Below are 15,862 nucleotides of genomic sequence, written 5' to 3' on the forward strand. Positions count from 1 at the left end.
CCCTGTGTCTCCTCTCTGGGCTGTGTGCCGTCTGCCATCTGGCACCAGCACAGAGAGGAGTCGACCCATCACCAGTGACATTTCTGTGTGGGCCTCTGTGAGACTCACACAGAAATAGGACATGCCACAATTTCAGCTTTGTCTTGATATTTGCTATAAAAGTTTAATAAAAACAGATTTTATAAGAAAAGAACGAGTGGCTCGTAAGGGACCTGCATCCAATTTGGCTTCTATCCTAGCCTGTTTGTCCAGCCTACTCATGTCCTCCCAGCATAAGCTGCAGTTAATGTTACTCCTCCAATGTAACACTGATATTCTAGGTGAGCACTTTCTTAACAAATGTATGTAGATGTTGTAGATGTTGGATTGGAAGTCTACAAAAATGTTGGTGGTTTGAGTACACTATCCTACGAAAATTATTTGGATGCCCCCACCAGCAGAATGGATAATGTTTTATTAGCATGTCACACATCCTAAACCATGCTAAATCAGATACACACCCTTTGAGGTGTCAGCTATAGTTTGTGACGGGAACTGCATGCTATTGGATAAATATTCTATGCGCCACACACAAGTCATCCATTACTAAGTGAAATGCATCATCTCATCTTATGATAGAGCGTTCTAAGAGCATTATCACTGGACAGTTGAGCAATGGAAGAAAATTCTATAGAGGGAAGAATCATGCTACTCCATCTTCTAAACAGATGAATGTATCTGGGCATGGAGGATTCCTGGGGAACACCGTTTGCTTGATAGTTCTGTGCCTACAGTTAAGTAAAGTAGGGGTTCGGTTATGCTCTAGGGATGTTTTATTTGGCATGGTCTTGGTCCGTTGTCGGTAGTGAAAAGAACCATAACACAGAGGTCTATCTTGATATTCTAGACGATAATGTGCTGCTGAAAATGGTCAGCAATACTTTCAACAAGACAACATGCCTTGTCACAAATCCAATGCTGTTTTATGTTGGCTTGAAGATATGGATGCTAAGCCATTATACTGGCCTACACAGAGTTCCAACCTGAACACTACTGAACATTTTGGGATGAACTGGAACAACAGGTCAGGAAATATGAACAGCATCCAACTTCTTTGAGAGAACTCACCAGACATTTGCAAGATGAATGGACTGAAATACGAGCTAAAGAGTATCAGACGTTAGTAGGAAGTATGCCAAAGAGAATGTCTGATGTTGTTAAGGCCAAAGGAAGCATCACTAAGTATTGACGTGTGGAAATAAATACTACTTGTGATTCTTGCTTAGGTGTCTAATTACTTGACAAAGACCACGTAGGTCGAAACATTGCATCATTTAATGGAGGAATAAAAAGAAAATTACAACTTTTGCACCACTCATGCTACCACTTCTCTGGATTATTACATAAAAATTCCTGGCCAATCAGAGCAGCATGTAGTTTCTTAGACTAGTAATGCATAGTAATGCACAATGCATATCAGGTAGTCAGAGAAACGGGCAGGCCATCTTTGTTTGTCCATACCCAGACTTTAATGATTTTTCCTGTTGCTTTGAGTTACAACTTTTTTGTACTTGGGTTTGTATATTATTAGTTTAATGTTCTATAATCCCATGACCCCTATTATAGAAAAATAGACTGGCATGAGATGCCAGAGGGGAAAACCATCTTTATGTCTCTAAGGCTTTTGCAGATCTTTAAAATCGTTAACAAAGAGTTCTTACTTGTTCATATATATTTTGCTCACATTCAGAGCCGTGCTCTATGAAATATTTCATCTTGAAGAGCTAACTAAATTTTATCTGCTTATGCAGTAAGTATCATTTATTTACTATTAACTTTTGCTCATTTTGAGTTAAAGTATCAAGTTTTATATTTTCTAATTAATTATTAACAAAAGAAAGATGTGTAGAAATTAGAGATGAGCGAGCGTACTCGGAAAAGCACTACTCGCTCGAGTAATGTGCTTTATACGAGTATCGCTGTGCTCGTCCCTGAAGATTCGGGTGCCGCTGCGGCTGACAGGTGAGTCGCAGCGGGGAGCAGGGGAGAGCGGGCGGGAGAGAGGGAGAGAAAGATCTCCCCTCCGTTCCTACCCGCTCTCCCCTGCAGCTCCCCGCTCCGTGCCGGCACCCGAATCTTCAGGGACGAGCACAGCGATACTCGGATAAAGCAAATTACTCGAGCGAGTAGTGCTTTTCCGAGTACGCTCGCTCATCTCTACTAGAAATGTATTTTGTAAAATGAAGGCATTTGTGCAACTTAAAATCCTTTCTATATATCTGAAAAGGGATATTTCTGTAGTTTGCACATGACATTCTCCAAGTCTCATTCAGGTGAAATTATCGTCACAAGTTAGATATGAGTTGATGTGAATCTACAGAACAATGCATATTTCAACTGGACAAGAGGACAGTGGGTACAAATGGATTCACTAAGAGAATGCTACATTTGGATGTACATTTCAGAACTGGGGACCTACAGTGCACTTTATTTTCTAGTTGTACTGCAGAACTACACGCTGCTGCTTGCTGGGTTGTCTTCTCTCCTCATTTCTACAGGACTGCTACCGCTACTGCACTATGTGGTTGAGGAGGTCAGGTATGCACATTCTGGGTGACATACTCCTACAGTACAGTGAAAGCTAGACAGTAAGAAGATGGTGACAGGATGAGAAAGAGATTCATTTGATGATTACAGATGTAGCAAAATTTAATCCAATGCTGGTAATGTGTTGCACAAGTTATCTTAATCCCTTAACGACCACCCATATACCCCTATGAAGGGGCTTATTCTGATTTTTATAAATAAAGGGTGAAAAAGTAAATAAATTTGGTATAGAGTCTATACTATAGACGTAATCGTACTGACCTGTATTGAAAATTTTTACCACACAGTACATGCCATAAACAAAAAAAATAAATTGGTGTCAGAATTGTACATTATTAGAGATGAGCGAACACCAAAATGTTCGGGTGTTCGTTATTCGGAACGAACTTCCCGTGATGCTCGAGGGTTCGTTTCGAACAACGAACCCCATTGAAGTCAATGGGCGACCAGAACATTTTTGTATTTCGCCGATGCTCGCTAAGGTTTTCATGTGTGAAAATCTGGGCAATTCAGGAAAGTGATGGGAATGACACAGCAACGGATAGGGCAGGCGAGGGGCTACATGTTGGGCTGCATCTCAAGTTCACAGGTCCCACTATTAAGCCACAATACCGGCAAGAGTGGGCCCCCCCCCTCCCAACAACTTTTACTTCTGAAAAGCCCTCATTAGCATGGCATACCTTTGCTAAGCACCACACTACCTCCAACAAAGCACAATCACTGCCTGCATGACACTCCACTGACACTTCTCCTGGGTTACATGCTGCCCAACCGCCCCCCCTCCCCCCCCCCACAGCGCACACCAAAGTGTCCCTGGGCAGCCTTCAGCTGCCCTCATGCCACACCACGCTCATGTCTATTTAGAATTGCGTCTGCCATGACGAGGGACCGCAGGCACACACTGCAGAGGTTGGCACGGCTAGGCAGCGACCCTCTTTAAAAGTGGCGGAGCGATAGCCCACAATGCTGTACAGAAGCAATGAGAAATAGAATCCTGTGCCACCGCCATCAGGAGCTGCACACGTGGGCATAGCAATGGGGAACCTATGTGCCACACACTATTCATTCTGTCAAGGTGTCTGCATGCCCCAGTCAGACCGGGCTTTTTAATTCATAGACACAGGCAGGTACAACTCCCTATTGTGAAGTCCCTGTCGACCCACAGCATGGGTGGCTCCCTGGAACCCACCGGCGGTACACAGAAATATCCCATTGCATTGCCCAACACAGCTGAGGTAGTAATGTCGTGCTTAATGCAGGTGGGCTTCGGCCCACACTGCATGCCCCAGTCTGACTGGGGTTCTTTATAAGTGTACAGATGTAGTAAAAACTCCGTGTGCACCTACAGCATGGGTGGGTGCCAGGAAGCCACCGGCGGTACATAGAAATATCCCATTGCATTGCCCAACACAGCTGAGGTAGTAATGTCGTGCGTAATACAGGTGGGCTTCGGCCCACACTGCATGCCCCAGTCAGACGGGTTCTTTAGAAGTGTACAGATGTATTAAAAACTCAGTGTGCACCTACAGCATGGGTGGCTCCCTGGAACCCACCGGCGGTACACAAAAATATCCCATTGCATTGCCCAACACAGCTGAGGTAGTAATGTCGTGCTTAATGCAGGTGGGCTTCGGCCCACACTGCATGCCCCAGTCAGACTGGGGTTCTTTACAAGTGGACACATGTAGGTTAAACTCCCTGTGGACCCACTGCCTGGGTGGGTGCCAGGAAGCCACCGGCGGTACATAGAAATATCCCATTGCATTGCCCAACACAGCTGAGGTAGTAATGTCGTGCGTAATACAGGTGGGCTTCGGCCCACACTGCATGCCCCAGTCAGACGGGTTCTTTAGAAGTGTACAGATGTATTAAAAACTCAGTGTTCACCTACAGCATGGGTGGCTCCCTGGAACCCACCGGCGGTACATAAAAATATCCCATTGCATTGCCCAACACAGCTGAGGTAACGTCAGCTGTAATGCAGGTGGGCTAAAAATTAATTTGATTACACTGTAGGCGAGGGCCCACAAAAATTGCTGTATCAACAGTACTAATGTACATCCCAAAAATTGGCCATGGCCAGCCAAGAGGGCAGGTGAAACCCATTAATCGCTTTGGTTAATGTGGCTTAAGTGGTAACTAGGCCTGGAGGCAGCCCAGTGTAACGAAAAATTGGTTCAAGTTAAAGTTCCAATGCTTTTAAGCGCATTGAAACTTATAAAAATTGTTCTGAAAAATCATTTGAGTGAGCCTTGTGGCCCTAAGAAAAATTGCCCGTTCAGCGTGATTACGTGAGGTTTCAGGAGGAGGAGCAGGAGGAGGAGGAGGAGGAATATTAGACACAGATTGATGAAGCAGAAATGTCCCCGTTTTGGATGGTGAGAGAGAACGTAGCTTCCATCCGCGGGTGCAGCCTACGTATTGCTTACGTATCGCTGCTGTCCGCTGGTGGAGAACAGAAGTCTGGGGAAATCCAGCCTTTGTTCATCTTGATGAGTGTTAGCCTGTCGGCACTGTCGGTTGACAAGCGGCTACGCTTATCTGTGATGATTCCCCCAGCCGCACTAAACACCCTCTCCGACAACACGCTAGCCGCAGGACAAGCAAGCACCTCCAGGGCATACAGCGCTAGTTCAGGCCACATGTCCAGCTTCGACACCCAGTAGTTGTAGGGGGCAGAGGCGTCACCAAGGATGGTCGTGCGATCCGCTACGTACTCCCTCACCATCCTTTTACAGTGCTCCCGCCGACTCAGCCATGACTGGGGAGCGGTGACACAGTCTTGGTGGGGAGCCATAAAGCTGGCCAGGCCCTTAAAGACTGTTGCACTGCCTGGGATGTACATGCTGCTCGATCTACGCACATCCCCTGCTACCTTGCCCTCGGTACTGCGCCTTCTGCCACTAGCGCTGTCGGCTGGGAATTTTACCATCAGCTTGTCCGCAAGGGTCCTGTGGTATAGCAACACTCTCGAACCCCTTTCCTCTTCGGGAATCAGAGTGGGCAGGTTCTCCTTATACCGTGGATCGAGCAGTGTGTACACCCAGTAATCCGTAGTGGCCAGAATGCGTGCAACGCGAGGGTCACGAGAAAGGCATCCTAACATGAAGTCAGCCATGTGTGCCAGGGTACCTGTACGCAACACATGGCTGTCTTCACTAGGAAGATCACTTTCAGGATCCTCCTCCTCCTCCTCCTCCTCCTCCTCAGGCCATACACGCTGAAAGGATGACAGGCAATCAGCCGGTGTACCGTCAGCAGCGGCCCAAGCTGTCTCTTCCCCCTCCTCCTCATCCTCCTCATGCTCCTCCTCCTCCTCCTGCACGCGCTGAGAAATAGACAGGAGGGTGCCCTGACTATCCACCGGCATACTGTCTTCCCCCGCCCCCGTTTCCGAGCGCAAAGCAGCTGCCTTTATGGTTTGCAGGGAATTTCTCAAGATGCATAGCAGAGGAATGGTGACGCTAATGATTGTAGCATCGCCGCTCACCACCTGGGTAGACTCCTCAAAATTACCAAGGACATGGCAGATGTCTGCCAACCAGGCCCACTCTTCTGAAAGGAATTGAGGAGGCTGACTCCCACTGCGCCGCCCATGTTGGAGTTGGTATTCGACTATAGCTCTACGTTGTTCATAGAGCCTGGCCAACATGTGGAGCGTAGAGTTCCACCGTGTGGGCACGTCGCACAGCAGTCGGTGCACTGGCAGCTTAAAGTGATGTTGCAGGGTGCGCAGGGTGGCAGCGTCCGTGTGGGACTTGCGGAAATGTGCGCAGAGCCGGCGCGCCTTTACGAGCAGGTCTGACAAGCGTGGGTAGCTTTTCAGAAAGCGCTGAACCACCAAATTAAAGACGTGGGCCAGGCATGGCACGTGCGTGAGGCTGCCGAGCTGCAGAGCCGCCACCAGGTTACGGCCGTTGTCACACACGACCATGCCCGGTTGGAGGCTCAGCGGCGCAAGCCAGCGGTCGGTCTGCTGTGTCAGACCCTGCAGCAGTTCGTGGGCCGTGTGCCTCTTATCGCCTAAGCTGAGTAGTTTCAGCACGGCCTGCTGACGCTTGCCCACCGCTGTGCTGCCACACCGCGCGACACCGACTGCTGGCGACATGCTGCTGCTAACACATCTTGATTGCGAGACAGAGGAGGAGGAGGAGGAGGAGGGTGCTTTAGTGGAGGAAGCATACACCTCCGCAGATACCAGCACCGAGCTGGGGCCCGCAATTCTGGGTGTGGGTAGGACGTGAGCGGTCCCAGGCTCTGACTCTGTCCACTAAATTCACCCAATGTGCCGTCAGGGAGATGTAGTGGCCCTGCCCGCCTGTGCTTGTCCACGTGTCCGTAGTTAAGTGGACCGTGGCAGTAACCGCGTTGGTGAGGGCGCGCACAATGTTGCGGGAGACGTGGTCGTGCAGGGCTGGGACGGCACATCGGGAAAAGTAGTGGCGACTGGGAACTGAGTAGCGCGGGGCCGCCGCCTCCATGATACTTTTGAAGGACTCAGTTTCCACAACCCTATACGGCAGCATCTCAAGGCTGATGAATTTTGCTATGCGGACGGTTAACGTTTGAGCGTGCGGGTGCGTGGCGGCGTACTTGCGCTTGCGCTCGAACACTTGCGCAAGCGACGGCTGAACGGTGCGCTGAACTACACTGCTGGATGGGGCCGAGGACAGCGGAGATGAGGGTGTGGGTGCAGGCCATGAGGCGGTAGTGCCTGTGTCCTGAGAGGGGGGTTGCATCTCAGTGGCAGGTTGGGGCACAGGGGGAGAGGCAGGGGTGCAAACCGGAGGCGGTGAACGGCCTTCATCCCACCTTGTGGGGTGCTTGGCCATCATATGTCTGCGCATGGTGGTGGTGGTGAGGCTGTTGGTGTTGGCTCCCCGGCTGAGCTTTGCGCAACAAAGGTTGCACACCACTGTTCGTCGGTCGTCAGGCGTCTCTGTGAAAAACTGCCAGACCTTAGAGCACCTCGGCCTCTGCAGGGTGGCATGGCGCGAGGGGGCGCTTTGGGAAACACTTGGTGGATTATTCGGTCTGGCCCTGCCTCTACCCCTGGCCCTGGCCACCGCACTGCCTCTTGCAACCTGCCCTGCTGATGCCCTTGACTCCCCCTCTGAAGACCTGTCCTCCTGAGTAAGCGTTGCACACCAGGTGGGGTCAGTCACCTCATCGTCCTGCTGCTCTTCCTCCGAATCCTCTGTGCGCTGCTCCCTTGGACTTACTGCCCTTACTACTACCTCACTGCAAGACAACTGTGTCTGATCGTCATCGTCCTCCTCACCCACAGAAAGTTGTTGAGACAGTTGGCGGAAGTCCCCAGCCTCTTCCCTCGGACCCCGGGAACTTTCGAATGGTTGGGCATCAGTGACGATAAACTCCTCTGGTGGGAGAGGAACCGCTGCTGCCCAATCTAAGCAGGGGCCCGAGAACAGTTCCTGGGAGTGTTCCCGCTCCTGAGCAGGTGTCATTGTAGTGGAGTGAGGAGGCTGGGAGGAAGGAGGAGCAGCAGACAGAGGATTCGGATTTGCAGCAGTGGACGGCGCAGAACTGCGTGTTGACGATAGGTTGCTCGAAGCACTTTCTGCCATCCAGGACAGGACCTGCTCACACTGCTCATTTTCTAATAACCGTCTCCCGCGTGGACCCATTAATTGGGCGATGAATGTGGGGACGCCAGAAACGTGCCTCTCTCCTAATCGCGCAGCAGTCAGCTGCGACACACCGGGATCAGGAGCTCGGCCTGTGCCCACACCCTGACTTGGCCCTCCGCGTCCTCGGCCGCGTCCACGTCCTCTAGGCCTACCCCTACCCCTCAGCATGCTGTATTACCAGTGATTTGATTTCACAGGCAGGAAATAAATTGGCGCAAGACTGCAGGCCAAATATAATTTTTTCCCTTTTTGGAAAACGAAAGGCCCCACTGCCTCTAGTGAATGAATAATCTAAGTTTAATAACTGTGCTGTGTCCCTGCTAATGTGTCACAGAACGTGAGGGTAGCAGAGTTATTATAACTCTGGCAGAGCAGGTATTTTTTTTCCCAATTAAGGAAAGCAAATGGCGAAGCCAGCAGTAAAGCGTAGCTGGGTGCGTCTGATTTAGCAATGTTTTTCACGCAGCTCACACGTGTCCACCGCCCGTAAGGACGGACAGAGGCTGGACAAATAGATTTGTTTTCACTTGTTTTTCCACCAAAAGGCAGCACTGCGTATATTCAATGAACATGAGAAGTTTAATAACTGTGCTGTGTCCCTGCTAATGTGTCACAGAACGTGAGGGTAGCAGAGTTATTATAACTCTGGCAGAGCAGGTATTTTTTTTCCCAATTAAGGAAAGCAAATGGCGAAGCCAGCAGTAAAGCGTAGCTGGGTGCGTATGATTTAGCAATGTTTTTCACGCAGCTCACACGTGTCCACCGCCCGTAAGGACGGACAGAGGCTGGACAAATAGATTTGTTTCCACTTGTTTTTCCACCAAAAGGCAGCACTGCGTATATTCTATGAATAATAACTGTGTTGTGGCCCTGCCTATACAATTCTTTCCCTGCAGTATCAATGGAGGGTGGAATGCTCTGCAGAGGCGATTTTGAGAAGCCCAAAAAAAATGCAGCACAGCTAACAGCAGCCAGCACAGTACTGCACACGGATAAATATGGCCCTAGAAAGGACCGTTGAGGTTCTTGAAGGCTACACTCACTCCTAACACTCTCCCTGCCTATGCAGCACTTCTGTCCCTAATGCCAGGTGCAACGCTCTGCAGAGCCGATTTTGAGGAAAAAAAAATGCCACTGCTAACAGCAGCCAACACACAGCTATCAGTGGCCCTAATAAGGACCTTTGGGGGGTCTTGAAGCCTACACTAACTACCAATTCTTTCCCTACAGCAGCTCCGGTATAAACAGCACTGTCCCTCATCTAACTCACCAGGCATCTGAGGCGAGCCGCGGGAGGGGCCGACTTTTATATTAGGCGAACACCTGATCTCGCCAGCCACTCACAGCAGGGGGGTGGTATAGGGCTTAAACGTTGCAGGGGGAAGTTGTAATGCCTTCCCTGTCTTTCAATTGGCCAGAAAAGTGCGCTAACGTCTCAGGGAAGGAAGTGAAAGTAACCAGAACACCGCATGGTGTTCGTTACGAATAACGAACATCCCGAACACCCTAATATTCGCACGAATATCAAGCTCGGACGAACGCGTTCGCTCATCTCTATACATTATGTTTATCTTCACTCTGACAAAAGTGGAATAAAAAAATTTATCTAAATATTATATGTTCGGGGGGGGGGGGGGGGGTGGCTTGGCTGCTGAAGTATATGGTTTACTGACTGCAGAGCTCCTGACCCAACAAAAGTGCTGAAACTAGACTAAAATGGACCTCACCTGCTACTCAACAGTCATTGATACCACAAAGAGGAAAGCGAGCTTCTACAAAATCAGAGAAGTTGATTAATTTCTACTGTCTTAGTCTCCAGTGCAGGTCCAATATAGTGCGGCCGGAAGTCCGCCAGTAAGCTCTTCTGCATCTGAGAATGTAGAGCACGCACCTGAGAGCACAAATTCCAAAGGGAAGAGGCAAAAAGCCAGCTCAGAGCCAATGATTTATTAGCACTTTCAAACAAACTTCTCTAGTTCGTTTGTAAACATGAGGGTAAGTCATTGAAAAACTGCACAAGACTTCTGGCAATGGCTCGATCATCATTGATCATGGCGAGCATGGTGTCCTCCTCCTCGGCTAGTTCAGTGAAATTGAAGTAAAGAATGGACCCTTCTGAGGCATGACCTGATGCAGAGATGAGTGACTATGGCCTTCCTTAAACTACAACATTTGCTACTAGAGACATTTTTGATAATATTCCTATTAATGATGCATTAGTCACAGGCACCTCCATGAAAGCAATGTTAAAAGCACTGAAAATTTCCTTATAATCCAACTTAGCTCAATTTATCCAACCTCTCAGCTTGTCTATCACTGATGCTGAAAAACAAATCACCTATGTGGAGACTAGGATGGCAAAATTCACCTAGTCACACAATAACTAGAGATGAGCGAACGTACTCGGTAAGGCTGATTTCGCAATCGAGCACCGCGATTTTCGAGTACTTCACTACTCGGGTGAAAAGTACTCGGGGGCGCTGCGGGTGAGCGGGGGGTTGCAGAGGGGAGTGGGGGGGGAGAGGGAGAGAGAGTGGGCTCCCCCCTGTTTCCCGCTGCTACCCCCCTCGCCCCCGCGCCTCCCCCTGCCCCTCGGCGCCCCCCGAATCTTTTCACCCGAGTACTGAAGTACTCGAAAATCGCGCTGCTCGATTGCGAAATCGGCCTTACCGAGTACGTTCGCTCATCTCTAACAATAACCTTTTTGTCTCTCACTACAACCTGGCATCAAAACTGGAAAAAGAAGGTGATGGACTTGGAGGACAGATCCAACCACAACAACATCACATTCCAAGGAATTCCAGAAATAGCCCCCATCTCTGAGTTTATGGATTACTTGCAGAATCTCATAAAATTATTATTACCGGAGTGCTTCTCATAAGATCTTAAAATTGAAAGGGAATACTGACTGTCCCGTCCTAAATATCTGACGTATCACGTACCAAAAGATATCCTGGTCTGTATTCATTTCTCTCATATAAAGAAAAAGCCGTTGGAAACAGCCAGGAAAATGGACCCATTACCTGTGCCCATCTAAGCATTGTCTTTATTTATGGATTAATTTTCTGCAACTCTGTTCTCATTTACCAAATGGCTTAGAAACAATAAAAAAGCAAACAAATGGAGATTTCCTGTGCGCCTACTAATAACCCAGAGAGACACTACTATTTTGTTGTTAAATCAAGGAATCAGTCATAAACAAGCTCACTGTTAACGTTCAAATATGCCCAGGTTGAATTATACCATGATACACCAAAAATTTTAAAACACTAAAGAACTTTCACCACCACCAAGGGTAACCAGCTCCAGAAGAGCGGCTACATTTTCTTCTCACCCAAAAGTTGGTCAAGGACTGTTCATTGCTATTATTGTGTTCTCCTGTTTCTTTTCTTTAACAAATACTAGGTATGACCATTGGCTGAGATTGATTTGTCCCATTAATAATAAAGTGTACACCTTAGGGTGGCTTCACACGAGCGTGTTTTATGTGTAAATAGGTGCGTACATGAGTGCGCACCCATGTACGCATAAAAAAACGTTCGAATGCCGGTCTGTGCATTGCCTTCAAGGGATCCTTGAAGCTGCCGGTCGCTTCATTGAAGACAATGGTCGGCCGGCACCCCTGAATTGTTTTTTACGAAAAAGCTTTACCTATAAGCCCTTCCCTGAAAAACAAGAATTTTAGAGTAAAAAAAAAATAATAATAATTAAAAAAAAATACCTGTCCGCATGCGGCAGATGTTTCGTTCATCTCTGCGAGGAAAAAGAATTCCCTGCTGCACCTGCCACATATGTGACAGATGCAGCAAATGAATTCTTCATCCCTCCAGGGAATAAAGAATTCCCTACCCCAGCTGTCACAGATGACAGCTGCAGTAGGGGATCCTGCTGCCGGCACCCGGTAATTGTTTTTCAGGGAAGGGCTTTAAATATAAGCTCTTCCCTAAAAGCATGAAAAAATGGTGATAAAAATTTTAAAAAAAAACATACTCACCTTTCTTCAGCTGCAGGGGCTCAGCCGCGTCCCGCTGTCTCTTCTCCTGCACTGCTGTGAAGAGTATTCAGCAGGCGGGGATTTAAAATCCCCACCTGCTGAATGGGCTGCCTCTGATTGGCTGAACACTGTGACCAATTAGGGGCAGCTCTCAGCTAATGAAAGACAGCTGAGAACTGCCTCTGATTGTTCCCTGCGCTCAGCCAATCAGAGACAGCTCTCATCCATTCATTAATTCATGAATGGGTGAGTGAGTGCTGCCTCTAATTGGCTGAGTGCTGAGACCAATCAGAGGCAGCTCTCAGCTATTGAATGACAGCTGAGAGCTGCCTCTGATTGGTCTCTGCGCTAAGCTAAATCAGAGGCAGCACTCACCCATTTATCAATTCGATATTGCTGCATTTTCTCGTGGCAATACTGCAATTTTGTGGCACTACAAACTCACACGTGCTACAAAGTGCTGGTGGCATCAAGATTGACAGGGGGGGTGACGCCCCCTCTATCTGATTGGGTGGCTAGCTGTAAAGCTACTAGGTCCTGGAAGGGCACTGGACATGTGCTTACAAGACCTTTAGCTGACCCTGCTGCAGCCCCAGTAGCAAGATAGATATGGAGGCAGAAGGCGGAACCCCCACCCCACCCCCTCACTGCATTTCTGGAGCGTGGCCTTTAAGGTTATTTTCCAGCAGCGTACAAGCGAAAACATCGCTCTCCCATCACCTTGAAATTGCAGCCGCAGGACGGAGGCTACAGGAACAGGGGAAAGCACTGTCACAGGCGGCCGAACGCACTGGACAGCTGTGCGGTGCGAAACAGCACCAGGACCGTCTGCGCCACTGCTGTGACATGCTTAGTAAGTATGCTCAGGGGAATTGGAGTAAGGGACAACTGAGGCAGTGGGCTGCATGGAGCCGGCAACCTCTGACACTGATGCAACACATTGCTGGAAGCCCTCATTGGGGCGTCATCCTCTGGCCGTCCGGGAGCCATCCCACAGGAGCATCGCGGTGACGAGTGGTAAGCGAGTGCATTGCTTTTTGATGGCTTACGGTGAGGGTTCCCTAGGTTCTTACAGCTGTTAATGTAAAGATACATGGAAATATTAGCCTCACCCTAAGCCAGCACAGCTGGCAACAAGCAATGCACAGTGTACTGCTGTGACCTTCTAGCCTTGACCCTATGCGCAGCAGGGGGTGTGAGAGGGCCATTCCTCCTGTCAAACCCCTAGCTTCCGGTGGCGTCAAGATACACTAACACTGAATCTGTCTCATTTCCTTTTCTAACAGACACTCAGGGTGAATGATTCTGAAAATCCATCTTTTGAAAAAAGCTTAGCAACTGTATAGGCAGGTTCTTCTCTCATGTACTGCACCTTATAGCTTTCCCTCACAGATTGTAAGCCCTAACTGACGGGATTCTCTATCTCAATATATTGGTTGTCAATCAGTAAATTAGTGTTCATTATTTATTTCTCTTTCGTATTTTATTGATGTTATAAATCCACATCCTTCAATATTTTACCTGTACATTAGCCAAGCATCGTCTGTGGAAAATTCCTTTTCACAAATGAGAATCTGATTGCCCTCCTTTCATCACAGATCAAGATGAATGATTGTAAAAACGTTACAGTGACTGAATTCTACCTGACTCCATTCTCCAACTCCAAAATGAATGAAATTCTAATATTTATTGGATTTTTATTCATGTATCTGCTAGCAGTGGTGGGAAATCTAATTATCATTGCCCTGATATGTAGTACACCCCAACTTCACACTCCCATGTACTTCTTCTTGTGTAATCTTTCTTCTATTGATGTCATCTATGTCTCTGCTATTCTCCCAAAGATGTTGTCCATCATTTTAACAGGGAACAAGGCAATTACTTTCTTTGGTTGCATCATTCAACTTTACTTCTTCATGTTCTGTGCTGTTACTGAGAATTTTATTCTGACCTGTATGGCTTATGATCGCTATGTGGCAATATGTTCGCCTCTACATTATGCTTTGATCATGACCAAAAAGCTTTGCTTAATTATTGCAATTTCTTACCTAATAATCAGTGCCATGAATTCTCTTATATTGACTTTACTGGTATCTACACTATCATTCTGTTACTCTCAGGAGATCAACCATTTATTTTGTGAGCTATTACCATTAATGGCACTATCTTCTAGTGATATTAGGACCATGAATATAATCCTGTCAGTGGAAGACATCTTTGGTAGTTGTACCTTTATATTTATTTTGACCTCATACGTAAGAATTATCTCTACAGTTGTAAAGATTCGCTCCTCTAGTGGACAGCTTAAGGCCATTTCTAGCTGCTCTTCGCACATTATTACTGTTTTATTATTCTACGGACCAAGTATCTACATGTATGTGAAACCTGAGTCTGAAGATTCTAAGGAGCAAGACAAAATTCTCTCAGTGTTTTATGTGGCCGTGGTCCCAATGTTAAACCCATTTGTATATAGTTTGAGGAACAAAGAAGTTCTGGGAGCTGCTAGAAAAACAGCCAAAGTGATTTGGAAAGCAGTTGTTCATTCAAAAAATTAGAATGTAACAAAAATGTATTTGATCTATATTAGCATGTGTCATAATAGTCTATTAGCTTCTGGCTTCCCTAATGCTTATTTGCCCAAACATTTTCCTTCAGCAACTGCTGGAGATCAGTAGCATTGCATTGCTGTCAGGCCATTTCTACTGAGCTACTTTTCTTTCTGGTTTCCATTATGGATAATAGAGGGGGTAGGGTACCGAATGGTGATTCTATAATGTCCATGTGCTCTGATAGACAAGGGCAGACTTTATCTGACTGTTTGTTTAACCTATTATCTGTGAGGTTATTCCTTATTTATCTTAAATTAAGAAAAAACATTGAAGAAGGTTTGGCAGTACTGTTGCAAGTTGTATGAAATTGGTAGTAAACAAAAATTGCTCAAAATGTTCATATTTTATATTGCTCACAGAGCATTATATACTAGATTGACGCGATAGTCACTAAAACTTTTAGAACAAACATGTGTACTAAAAGTAAGCTTCCCCCCCACCATACCTTTTCTGGGGGACAGAGGTTCCAGCTTATTTGGTTTCCGGCGAGATCTCTTGTCACCGCACACAGTTTATTTCCTAGCACTCATCTTCCACATTGATATGAACGTCGCTTAGTAATGCTTGACTCTCCCTAGCGGCGCTGTTTGCTGAAGCACAACAGTACTGCTAGACTTAACATAGGAACTTTGACCTTACCAGACAGGTCACTGAATATATCAAATTTACATTTTAGGATTTTATGGCGCTGATGAGGATGTCACAAATCTAATTACATTGGAATCATCCACCAAAGGTCACGCAAAGGGCTCAAAGTGTGGTGCAAGAAAAAGCCTGTGGACTTTTTTATACTAGATCTGGCATTGTTCTTAAAGTAAATACCCCAAGATTTTCCAACAAGGTAGCTCCCCACTTAATATGTCCAGAATATAAAGCCAAAAACTGTTCCACTGGGCTATTTGTGACCTCTTTCAAGCTTGCCTGTTATGCTTTTAGAGTTATCTTAAGAGGATAACTCCTCCAGGGAGAGTAGCAGCAGTGCTGAAATTTCTCACAACATAACATTTCTTTAGTCATGAATT

General features: G+C 47.1%; 1 protein-coding gene across 1 annotated transcript; it reads left to right on the forward strand.

The window, feature by feature from the left end:
* The first annotated feature begins 13,835 nt into the window (after positions 1-13,835).
* On the forward strand, positions 13,836-14,786 carry LOC136610240 (olfactory receptor 1G1-like). Its single transcript, XM_066589476.1, has one exon. The coding sequence runs from the start codon at positions 13,836-13,838 to the stop codon at positions 14,784-14,786; it is 951 nt and encodes a 316-aa protein (XP_066445573.1).
* The last annotated feature ends 1,076 nt before the right edge of the window (positions 14,787-15,862 follow it).

Source organism: Eleutherodactylus coqui, chromosome 2 (assembly GCF_035609145.1).
Source record: "Eleutherodactylus coqui strain aEleCoq1 chromosome 2, aEleCoq1.hap1, whole genome shotgun sequence".
Lineage (NCBI taxonomy): Eukaryota > Metazoa > Chordata > Amphibia > Anura > Eleutherodactylidae > Eleutherodactylus > Eleutherodactylus coqui.